This window comes from Pan troglodytes, chromosome 19, assembly GCF_028858775.2.
Source record: "Pan troglodytes isolate AG18354 chromosome 19, NHGRI_mPanTro3-v2.0_pri, whole genome shotgun sequence".
Classification (NCBI taxonomy): domain Eukaryota; kingdom Metazoa; phylum Chordata; class Mammalia; order Primates; family Hominidae; genus Pan; species Pan troglodytes.
In genome coordinates this window covers 18,371,915-18,382,347 of record NC_072417.2, presented here as the reverse complement: position 1 = coordinate 18,382,347, position 10,433 = coordinate 18,371,915, and the positions used below count along the sequence as shown (strand labels likewise).

General features: G+C 48.7%; 2 protein-coding genes across 5 annotated transcripts; one reads left to right on the top strand and one right to left on the bottom strand.

Moving 5' to 3' along the window:
- Positions 1-4,235: 4,235 nt before the first annotated feature.
- Positions 4,236-8,408, bottom strand: CYB5D1 (cytochrome b5 domain containing 1). 2 transcript variants are annotated; one of them, XM_511953.8, is made up of 4 exons: positions 8,249-8,408; positions 8,044-8,120; positions 7,699-7,917; positions 4,236-7,142 (listed from the first exon to the last, which is right to left on the bottom strand). In XM_511953.8, the coding sequence occupies exons 1-4, from the start codon at positions 8,406-8,408 to the stop codon at positions 6,912-6,914; spliced, it is 687 nt and encodes a 228-aa protein (XP_511953.3). In that variant the 3' UTR covers positions 4,236-6,911. The 2 variants fall into 2 exon arrangements, with proteins under 2 accessions (XP_511953.3, XP_016786981.1); XM_016931492.3 differs by having other exon boundaries at positions 4,236-7,074.
- Positions 8,409-9,018: 610 nt separating this feature from the next.
- NAA38 (N-alpha-acetyltransferase 38, NatC auxiliary subunit) lies at positions 9,019-9,858 on the top strand. Of its 3 annotated transcripts, none has more exons than XM_009431644.4 (3): positions 9,019-9,160; positions 9,345-9,528; positions 9,700-9,858. In XM_009431644.4, exons 1-3 carry the CDS (start codon positions 9,080-9,082, stop codon positions 9,810-9,812), a joined length of 378 nt encoding a protein of 125 aa, XP_009429919.1. In that variant the 5' UTR covers positions 9,019-9,079; the 3' UTR covers positions 9,813-9,858. The 3 variants fall into 3 exon arrangements, with proteins under 3 accessions (XP_009429919.1, XP_009429918.1, NP_001234910.1); XM_009431643.4 differs by having other exon boundaries at positions 9,345-9,558; NM_001247981.1 differs by having other exon boundaries at positions 9,120-9,528.
- The last annotated feature ends 575 nt before the right edge of the window (positions 9,859-10,433 follow it).

Genomic DNA, 10,433 nt, shown 5'->3' with positions numbered 1-10,433 from the left:
CAAAGAAGAGCCTGAAAGAGCCAAATCTTACCTTCTGGACCATGGTAAGGGTTTCTAAGTTCATCTTAAGAGAAGTAGGTTGCCTTTGAAGACTTTTAACATGGGAACTTTAAAAGTTCCCCGTGGCGGCCGGGCGCAATGGCTCACGCCTGTAATCCCAGCACTCTGGGAGGCCGAGGCGGGCGGATCACGAGGTCAGGAGATCAAGACCATCCTGGCTAACACGGTAAAACCCCGTCTCTACTAAAAATACCAAAAAAAAAAAAAAATTAGCCAGGCTTGGTGGTGGGCATCTGTAGTCCCAGCTACTCGGGAGGCTGAGGCAGGAGAATGGCGTGAACCCGGGAGGCAGAGCTTGCAGTGGGCCGAGATCGCGCCGCTGCACTCCAGCCTGGGCAACAGAGCGAGACTCCGTCTCAAAAAAAAAAAAAAAAAAGTTCCCCGTGGCTACTGTGTAAATAAGGAAGCAGGATGACAAATTAAGAGAATCACAAACTTCCGTGAGTCTCCCATTAAACTGTAAGCTCCTAGAGGGCAGGAACTGTGTCATTAATTTTTGTATTCACAGTTTCCAGGACTGTGCCTGACAGATGCTCAGTATCATTTTAATGAATTGAATAAATGATAGGGCCAAGATTCCAACCTAGGCTTTCAAGAAAGGCTCAAGTATCAATGCCCTGTCTCCCCTACACACAACCCTTCAAAGACCACCCCTCCACTCCACCCTAGACTTGGCTGGATACCCCCCTTTTACCTCCAGTGCATCTCTGGTGGATTGTATTTTCTAAATATGCCCACAATTATGTCTCACATCCCACATGTTCTTCTTACAGTGTAATTCCGAGACTCTTCCCGCTGAGAGGTGGGAGCTAGTTCCCTTCCCTTGGAATTGAGGCTAGGTCATATGATTCAGCTTCCTCTTGGTTCTCTTGGGATGCTGTGAGGAAGCCCAAACTGCCCTGTGTAGAGGCCCATGTGGAGAAAAACTGATAGCATTGAGAGCTATGTGAGACAGCCATCTTGAAAGTGGATCCTCCAGCTCCCCACAGTCCACCCCTTTGGGAGTAGAAGTGAGCTGTCCCTGCTGAGCCCTACCCATATTGCAGATTCATTGGCAAAATACAGCAGTGGTAGGTAACTAGAATAGCATCCTATGTTTGACATGCAGGGAGGCGGTATGTTAGTTGGATGGGCTATGACTACCTTGGTACTCATTAGTTGTATGACTTTTGGCAAGTTACTTAACCTCTCTCTGCTTCAGTGTTGTTTTTCAGTATAAATAAAAATAGTACCTATGCCTTAAGTTTGTTGGGAGGATTAATGTTGGTAAATGCAGCTCTACAGGTAATACAGATGAGTCATGTGAGCATCTCCTCAGACATGCCTCTGATCATTCAGCCATCGCTCTCGTGATTCTGTGTGTCTTTATAGTACTTTCACTCTATTCATAATATGTTTATATATAGGTATGTATATGTACAGGTTGAGCATCCCTAATCAAACACCCAAAATGCTCCTAAATCGGAAACTTTTAGATGCCTACATGACACCACAAGTAGAAGATTCTACACACAAGTACCTAACACAAACTTTGCTTCATACACATAATTTTTTTTTTTTTTTGAGATGGAGTCTCACTCTGTTGCCCAGGCTGGAGTGCAGTGGCGTGATCTTGGCTCACTGCAGCCTCCGCCTCCTGGGTTGAAGCCATTTTGCCTCAGCCTCCCGAGTAGCTGAGATTATAGGCACTTGCCACCACACCTGGCTAATTTTTGTATTTTTAGTAAAGACAGGGTTTCACTGTGTTGGCCAGGCTTATCTTGAACTCCTGGCCTCAAGTGATCCTTCTGCCTCCCAAAGTGCTGGGATTACAGGCGTGAGCTGCCACACCCAGTCCAGGCACACAATTATTTAAAATATTGGCCAGGCACGGTGACTCATACTTATAATCCCAACACTTTGGGAGGCCTAGGCAGGAGGATTGCTTGAGGCGAGGAGTTTGAGACGGGCTTGGGCAACATAGGAAGACCCTGTCTCTATAAAAAAATAAAGAATTAGCCAGGTATGGTGGTGCTACTCTGAGGCAGGAGCATTGTCTGAGCTCAGGAGTTTGAGGTGACAGTGAGCTATGATCACACCACTGCACTTAAGCCTTTACTCCCATTCCCACTTTGATGGATTCGCTTCACTTATTCATTCACCAGCTTTTTGGGTTTTTCTTTTTAGTGCTTCCGGTGTGCCTAGAATACCTAGTACTTGGGGTGCATATCCATTTGTATTTTTGAATCCTTAATCTTTGGCTTCCAGGATAAAGATCAGTCAGGTTTCTAATTCTGTGTGCATTCTTCCAGCCAAACCGTGTACTCTACTGACCCATGATCAAGTGGCTGTTCTCCCAACAGCAGCCCATCCATGTGGCCTCCCTAAACTTAGCTGTGGCGCTGGATGCATTGACCTTATCGTGATGTATGATTGGATGTTATAGTATCAAGACCAAATGATGGATCCCTTTACTCAGCTCCAAGGTACAGCCAGATTAACATTTGGTACGGTAGTAAAACACTTGAGACTCGTCATAAATTTAGCCCCAAAGGTTAGAGCTTTAGGAATTTCTGCCATGGGTTGCCATGGTTCTGCCACAGGCTGAGGCAGACCATTGAGACAGATGCCAGAATATTGGGACCACATTGTATTATAACTTTTGATATTATACTTTTGAGGCTGTTTAAATTATTGTTGTGTATGTGTGTGTGTGCGTGCTATTTCAGGAGTAGGAGTAGGGGGTTGGGCTATTTGGAGAATCTGATGGAAATTATAGCACCGTTTTCCAAAAATAATACACATCCACAGACACACACACACAGAGTATTTAGAAACAGTTTCAGGACGGCCAGGTTAGTAATCCACCTGTGACTTGCTGTAAGGGTAGAAACTTTTCTATACCATAACTTAAGCCTTTATCATGTACTATGTTCATTTATCTTTTCATGTGTGCATGCTTTATCCCAGTGAGCAGGCAAGCTTCCTACAAGGAACATATGCCTCTTTATGACCCCCAGCAATGTGGGCATGTAGGGACCTCATCTGTGGGAAATCTTGCCAGTTGAGTCCTTTGAAGCTGCTGTGATTCACTGAGGACGGCAGCCTTCCCTTCAGCATTCCATCCTTCACCCACCACCCTCTAACACAAAAGAGATTACCACAAGAGGACTTGGACCCTACACTCATGTTCTGTTTGCTTTCTGGGTTTTAGGCTAAAGCATTATTTACATACTCCTCATGCAAATATCCACTTGGCTATTTAGAGAACAAAGCAGTGCCTACTGGAAAGATTTTTTTTAAGTATTAATAAGTGAATGCATTCTATTATTTTAAAAATTTGTGATGTCTTTATCCCTTTGTCAGCTCCATACTTTGCCCCATACACTCCCATACCTGTAATCAGGACCCCCTTTTTGTTCTAGCCCATGAATTCCTAACTGCACTCCTTTCCTGCCATGTGCTTGTGAGAGAAAAAAAAGCAGGCATAAACCTAATGCTAATAGAACGGTGGCCATGTGGTTTTTCCTTGTTTTCTTGTCCTTCCCTCCCCCTTATAAATCTCCAAGGGCCACCTTCCCATCCTAACTTTGGAAGGGTTTTCCCTCCAGGCTTGTCTCCCTGACTCTATAGGTAATTACAGCCACCTGGTGGCCATATGGGGAAATGACAGATGGATTGGCCCCCAAAAATCTGGTGAGACCCTCTTTTTTTTTTTAACTTTTTTTTTTTTTTTTTTTAGATGGAGTTTCGTTCTTGTTGCCCAGGCTGGAGTGCAATGGCACTATCTCAGCTCACTGCAACCTCCATCTCCCGGGTTCAAGCAATTCTCCTGCCTCAGCCTCCCAAATAGCTGGGATTATAGGTGTGTGCCACCACGCCCGGCTAATTTTTTGGATTTTTAGTAGAAACAGGCTTTTGCCAGGTTGGCCAGGCTGGTCTTGAACTCCTGACCTCAGGTGATCCCCATGCCTCGGCCTCCCAAAGTTCTGGGATTACAGGCGTGAGTCGCTGCACCTGGCCAGAGACCCTCTATGGAATAACTTTTGGTTTTGGATATTGGGGAAGCAAGGAAAGTGAATCCTATGGATAGAGACTATAGCACAGGAACCAGACATCCTATTTCTTGGTCCTTCCTTGCCTACTAGGACACAACATCCCTCCCACTAGGTATAGACGGATGAGTTCACTTAACATTGGAGTTCATTCAAAATTTATTGAGCTGCAACTGTGTGCTCAGCAATGAGAATATAGCAGTGAGCAAGATGTGAACAAGGTCTCTGCCCTCGTGAGCTTACAATCTAGCAGCGCAGCCAGCCTATTACAGCCATAATTTTACAATTGTAATAAAAACTCTGGAAAATGCATGGTGCTAACTGATTTATCAGAAAGTCTTGACCCACCAAGAAATCAGAAAAGACCTCCCTGAGGAAGGAACATTTAGGATCAGCTAGGTGGAAAGTGAAAGGAAGAGTGTTGCAGGCAGAGAGGACAGTGTGTGAGGGTCTGAGGCAAGACATGTAATGAACTGAAAGCCAGTGTGTCTGGGCCATAGAGAACAAAGAGGGGTGTTGCGAGATGAGCCTGATTTATACAAGATCTTTGAATTTAGGACTTTATTCCAAAAGCAGTTGGAAGCCACTGAAGAAGCTAAGGAAAGTTCGATGTTTAGGTTTGTTTTTCATAGCTGACTCTCATTGCAGCATGGAAGTCAGAAGTGGAAATGGGAGAACAGGTTAGGAAGTTTCCGTAGCAGTTTAGACAAGAGGTGATGGTAACTTGGAGAAAAGAAGATAGGTTCCAGAGATATTTAGGAGACAGATTACACTTGACGAGTGACTGGATGTGTGAGGAAAGGGATGTGTTTCTAGCAAGAGGCATTGAAGTAGGAGTCTCTGGAAGAGGGACAGGTTTTGGCAGAATGGGGACATCCTGTAGGCACAGGACAGGCCCTGAGGCTTGCACTAGAGGAACAGCATAGCTTTCATTCTCAAATAGTTCAGGGTTTAATTGAGCAAACAAGGTACACATAATTGCAGAGTTGATTAAAGATCAAAATGATCGATTTAGATAATTCATGGACTCCTGCATTCCATGGGGTTAGATTTAAACCCTCCATCTCACAGTAAATTGAGATACTGCTGAAGCCAACAGCAATGTTTCCACCTTTGTTCATGCCTCCCAAAGCCCCTCAGAAAACGCCTATATAGCCCACCAGTATCTCACAGGGGCCACCTTCTCCTGTGCTGGGCCCTGGGTGTCCCCTGCCAGAAGACACACTAAACTCTTCCTGATTTGTTTTTTGCTTGCTGCTGCCAGGAAGTTCAACTGTCTGTCATTCTCAAATCTCCCCTCCTTAAGTTAAAGGAGAACAAATCTAGCCATTACCCCCAATAGTGGTTCTCTTTTGGTCACCAGGAGAGTTTTCTGACTTAGTTAGCATCTCTGTTTACATTACCCCTGTCGAGCTCCCTCTTTTGGAGTCACCGTCTTGCAACCCTGTCTTCCTCATCTTCTCCAAGTGGCAAACTGCCTCCTTTTTCTCCCTCGCCAAAGTGTCACTAATTTGCCGGCCTTTTCCCCACTCTAGTTTTCCCTCAAGTTAGTAAATACCCACCTCTTTGCCCCAAAAAGGTCAGGAGAGAAATCTGGGGTATGGGATTAACAAAGAAGTAGCCCCAATAGCTATTGCTTAACTGACACTTAGCCTTCCTTGCCTCCTCTTCGCCACAGGAGAACTCTGCAAACTCCCTTCCAGAGACAATAACTGCAAACTATACAATAGGACCACAATTTCCTATTGTGCAGGGATCCTAGGACAAAGCCACATCCCAAATACTTGCTGAGAGCAGTGGCTACAAATGTTAACATGAGATTAGACATTGAGATGGTCCCTTTATATTGAGAGAACATGGACTTTGGAGTTGGGCAGACTTGAATTTGCATTCTGGCTCTAGTGGTTACTACCTAGTGTGGCTTTGAGCTATTAAACTTTTCAAAGTTTCAAAGGACTTATCTGTAAAATAGTAATGGTAATCCACCTTATGGGGTAGTTGTCTTGAAGAGGCTATTTGGGAGGCTGAGGCAAGAGGATCACTTGAGGCCAGGAGGTTGAAACCAGCCTGGGCAACACAGCGAGACCCTGTGTCTACAAAAAATTAAAAAATTAGGCATTGTGGCATGCACCTGAAGTCCCAGCTACTCAACGCAGAGATGGGAGGATCACTTGTGCCCAGGAGCTCCAGGCTGCAGTGAGCCATGATTTTGCCACTGCACTCCAGACTGGGTGACAGAGCAAGACCCCTTCTCTTTGTTGGGGGCAAAAAAAAAAAAAAAAGAGGGTATATGAAGTACCTAGTATAATATCTAGCCTGAATTGCCTGTAATGACGCACTTCCTTTCTTTCCCTTGGGTTTCAGCTGCCAAACACTCTTCTACAAGTAAGATAAGCCAGCTTTGTATGGTCAATGATAAACATTTCCTATTTCTTTGTAAATCCCATCTTCCTGCAGACATCTCATTTCCATCATTGCCAAAGAAGTCCTTCCATCCCTCACCCCTGTAGAACTACTCTCTCTTAACTATCAAACAGTTCTGCCTGAACTCTGACTATCCTCTTCTACATCTCCCTAAACCAAGGTACTTGATCTTCTTGTATCATTCCTAAAGATTAATTCACTAATTTTCTCAGAGCAAACTGTAATGAAGGCAGGGAATAGGGCCTTTACACTTCAGAAGGGCACAGGCTAGCTCCTGGAGAGGAGTGGAGATCTAGGTCCAGGCACCCCTCGACCCCACCACTTTTCCTCAAGGCACAGAAAAAGCCAAACTCGAAATACGTCTTGAGTCTACACGAGTGTACATCTCCTTTCCTACAACTCCGTGAGATCATCATTGAAGTACAGAAGTATTGCAGGTGTGTGAAGTGTACCGTCCATACTGAGATAGTCAAATTCTTCCTCCTCATCCCGGATCCCATTCTCTTCCAGGGTAAAATCCATGTTCAGGTTCTTCCCTTCATATTTCCACGTGTAGCTGGCAGCATGTGAGTTATAGGGGAGATAGCGGTGTAGGATTTCCCATATGGACTCCAGAACCCCCACCTGGAGAACACAGAAGCACCCCACCCCCAGAATTCTGGATGGAGTATACATATACACACACTGGGATCAAAGTGCCTCCCTTGGCAGATAGCAGCTTCAGGTACTCTACGGCCCCAGAAAAAAAAGCTGAAACTCCAGCATGCAATGAACAGGCCCTAAAGTCCTACAGATCTTAATGGCAGCCACTTCTAACTACCAGATGGCCATAAAGGGTCAACTGTCCCCTCACTATATCCATGCAACAGAGTAGATTAAAAAGAAAGTTCAATTGCTGTCCAAAACGGCGTGTAAGAGCTTCGAAGGACCACCATCACTAAGATACATGAACTGCTGTTCCCGGGCTTATAAAGGAGTCTCTTGTCCCCTTGTGACCCAGACACTCCTAGAATTCCCAACCCTGGGGACCTAGGTGCTGTGCTTTCCTCAGTTGCCTCAATGTAAAGGACAGAAAATACACTCCCACCGGTTATGGAAAAAATGTTGCCCTGAAGATCGGCCTGGAGATTTGCTGGGATTCCCCATTCCTTCTAACCTGCTCATTGTCACCAGTTCTCACCTCCAGTGTGTGCTCCTGCGACGTGAGCGTGTTAATGATGCGGATGCTCCGGGTCTTGGCAGACAGCCGCCCCACCTCATAATATGACCCCTGCCACCAGGGCTTCCCAAAATCGTTGGCCCAGTCCGAACAGGGCAGCTGAGGCGGAACGTGCACAAAGCGGCCCCGCGGGGTGCAGTACCTCAGGCAGCCGGTCAGCGGATCTATGTGCTTGCGGATCTTTAAAGGAGGGTTTGGGGCGAGGGTGTCAGAGCAGTCATTAGGCTCTGGCTAGCCTCCGCCTTTCCTTCCCATCCCCGCTCTCCATTTCCTCTACCCACAATCCCAGACTCCAGCATAACTCACGTCTCTGGTCTTTGGATCAAACCAGTGGCTGATATCCTGGCCTGCAACTTCCACGATGGGTTTCAGCAGCAGGTTCCCTTGAAAAGAGCAGCACAGCCACTGTCAATGCCAGCCCTTCGAGAACCAGGCAAACGCGCGCGTGCGCGCGCACACACACACACACACACACACACACTCCGGCCCCGGCCCAACGTGTGGCCCTTACCCTTGTATTCCTGTGCCAATGACGTTAGGTCGTACACGCGTCCCAGGTAAGATACCCAGAGGTCTTCGGGCCTGTTATGTTGGGCCACCTCCGCCGGCGTGAAATAGCGACGCTGAAAATACTCCAAGTCTGGCCCAGCCACCAGGCCCCGGCGCGGCATGGCTCTTGCTCTGTCGGTCACTGGATCTCTTGGTTACTCCTTTGCTCCTCAGCACGTACTCACTACTACTACGACCTCCGTCGCATCCGGGAGCCGAGGGGAGAGCGTTTATCCGCTGACATGGAAACCATTGTCCTTTTCCGGCCACCGTCCACTGAGATAAATATCAGGGGCGGGGTTTGGACTGCACGCGTTCACGGAAAACGTAGTATGAGTCCCGCGTGGGGCATATAAGGATCAAGTAATTGAGTTGCGCCGCTTTCAGGAGTTGCGGGGTGGGGCGGAGAACGAATACGCTCCGTTTTAATTCAGTGGCCTGGGCTACATGGGATATTTAGGACAGACTATCTCTCTGAGACAGAAAAACAAGGGAGGAGGCAGTATGAAAGAAGGTATTCTCGCTAAATTCCAGTTTCTAAAGGATGTGTAAGAAACTAGAGGTAAAGGTCTCGCGATATCTTAAGACATCCGGCGTAGTACGCTTCAGTGAGCCACAGCGCTAGAGAAGTAGGAGAAGCTCGCGAGATCTGTGCCGTTGCCGAGGAGACTAGGAAGGGGAGGAGAGGTGATCTCGCGAAAGGAAAGAGGTCGGGAGCGCTCGCGAGATCTCGGACCACCCAACCTGAAAGGTGTTTAGGAAGTTGAAAGGCCCAGAGGAGGCCTCCGGGCAAATGGCCGGAGCTGGACCGACCATGCTGCTACGAGAAGAGAATGGCTGTTGCAGTCGGCGTCAGAGCAGCTCCAGTGCCGGGGTTAGCACGGGCTCTGGTTCTGGGACTGAGGGGCAGTCAAGCAGCAAGATGGAGGGGGTGGGGAACTGCAGCTCCCGGCAGCCTCTGGGCTTTGTGTGAGTGCCCCGCGGGCTGCCGGGAGCTGTGGTTCCGCGGGCGGGCAGCCTGGGCTGCGCGGTCTGAGCGCTTGTTACACCCCGCGCAGGATTCGGACGGAGAGCGCGAGGACTCGGCGGCTGCGCGCGCCCGACAGCAGCTAGAGGCGCTGCTCAACAAGACTATGCGCATTCGCATGACAGATGGACGGACACTGGTCGGCTGCTTCCTCTGCACTGACCGTGACTGCAATGTCATCCTGGGCTCGGCGCAGGAGTTCCTCAAGGCGTCGGGTCAGTGCCCGGGGAATGCACACCCGCCTGGTAATGTGGCGGAACCTTACGCACGGCATTTCCCCTTAAGGGCCTGGCTGCAACCCTTGTTTTTGGGGGCTCGTTTTCGTGGCTCAGAGGGGCGGGACTGATTCTGGCCTACTTTCCTGATGCTCTGATCCTTCTTTCCAGATTCCTTCTCTGCCGGGGAGCCCCGTGTGCTGGGCCTGGCCATGGTACCCGGACACCACATCGTTTCCATTGAGGTGCAGAGGGAGAGTCTGACCGGGCCTCCGTATCTCTGACCACGATGGCGCTTACCTTTCAGACTTCATTAAACTTATGATCGAATGGGCCTGTGTCTGTGTGTAGCTGGGATGCCGGTGCAGGATAGCACACCCCATCCCTAGAGGAAAGGGCTCATCTGAAGTTGGGAGCACCCTCAACCCTCCTCTCCCAACCAAGATGTCCAGGGGTGCCAAAGGTTCTCTCAAGTTCAGGGGTAGAGATGGGGGGCAGGGCTGAATGACGGACCAACAGGCCCCAGGGTGGGCCCCTGCATCTTCCCTCCCACGCTGCTGCTCCAGAATTGTGGCGGGAGGGGGTGTCATCCTGCTCCGGAAGGCCCATTGTTTCCCACCCCGGCCTGGCAACACCGAGTTCCTCTAAGCTGGGGTCAGAGAACGGGCTCAGGTCCCCAAGGGGAGCAGGGGCAGGCGGCCGAGGCTGGGCCCCTCCACTCTATTGATGGGGAGGTGCCTGGGGTCAGGAACAGATCTCTGAGGTCTGGCCAGGAAGAACGGACAAAAGCGATAAGGCCAGGGGGCTCAAGGATGCTCCTCTCTGCTCATTTGTAGCCCTGGCACATGTTTCCTGTTCCTCGGCACAGGGCAGGGGTGATAGTACTTGTGCCACGCCTCTGTTCG

Excerpts from the sequence above, each read along its gene's own strand:
- CYB5D1 (XM_511953.8), bottom strand. The coding sequence starts at position 8,408 with ATGCCGCGCCGGGGCCTGGTGGCTGGGCCAGACTTGGAGTATTTTCAG. Across the intron at positions 7,918-8,043 it reads TTGATCCAAAGACCAGAGAC|ATCCGCAAGCACATAGATCC; the intron begins GTGAGTTATGCT and ends CCTCCTTTAAAG. Across the intron at positions 7,143-7,698 it reads CGCAGGAGCACACACTGGAG|GTGGGGGTTCTGGAGTCCAT; the intron begins GTGAGAACTGGT and ends TGTGTTCTCCAG.
- NAA38 (NM_001247981.1), top strand. The coding sequence starts at position 9,120 with ATGGCTGTTGCAGTCGGCGTCAGAGCAGCTCCAGTGCCGGGGTTAGCA. Across the intron at positions 9,529-9,699 it reads GGAGTTCCTCAAGGCGTCGG|ATTCCTTCTCTGCCGGGGAG; the intron begins GTCAGTGCCCGG and ends CCTTCTTTCCAG.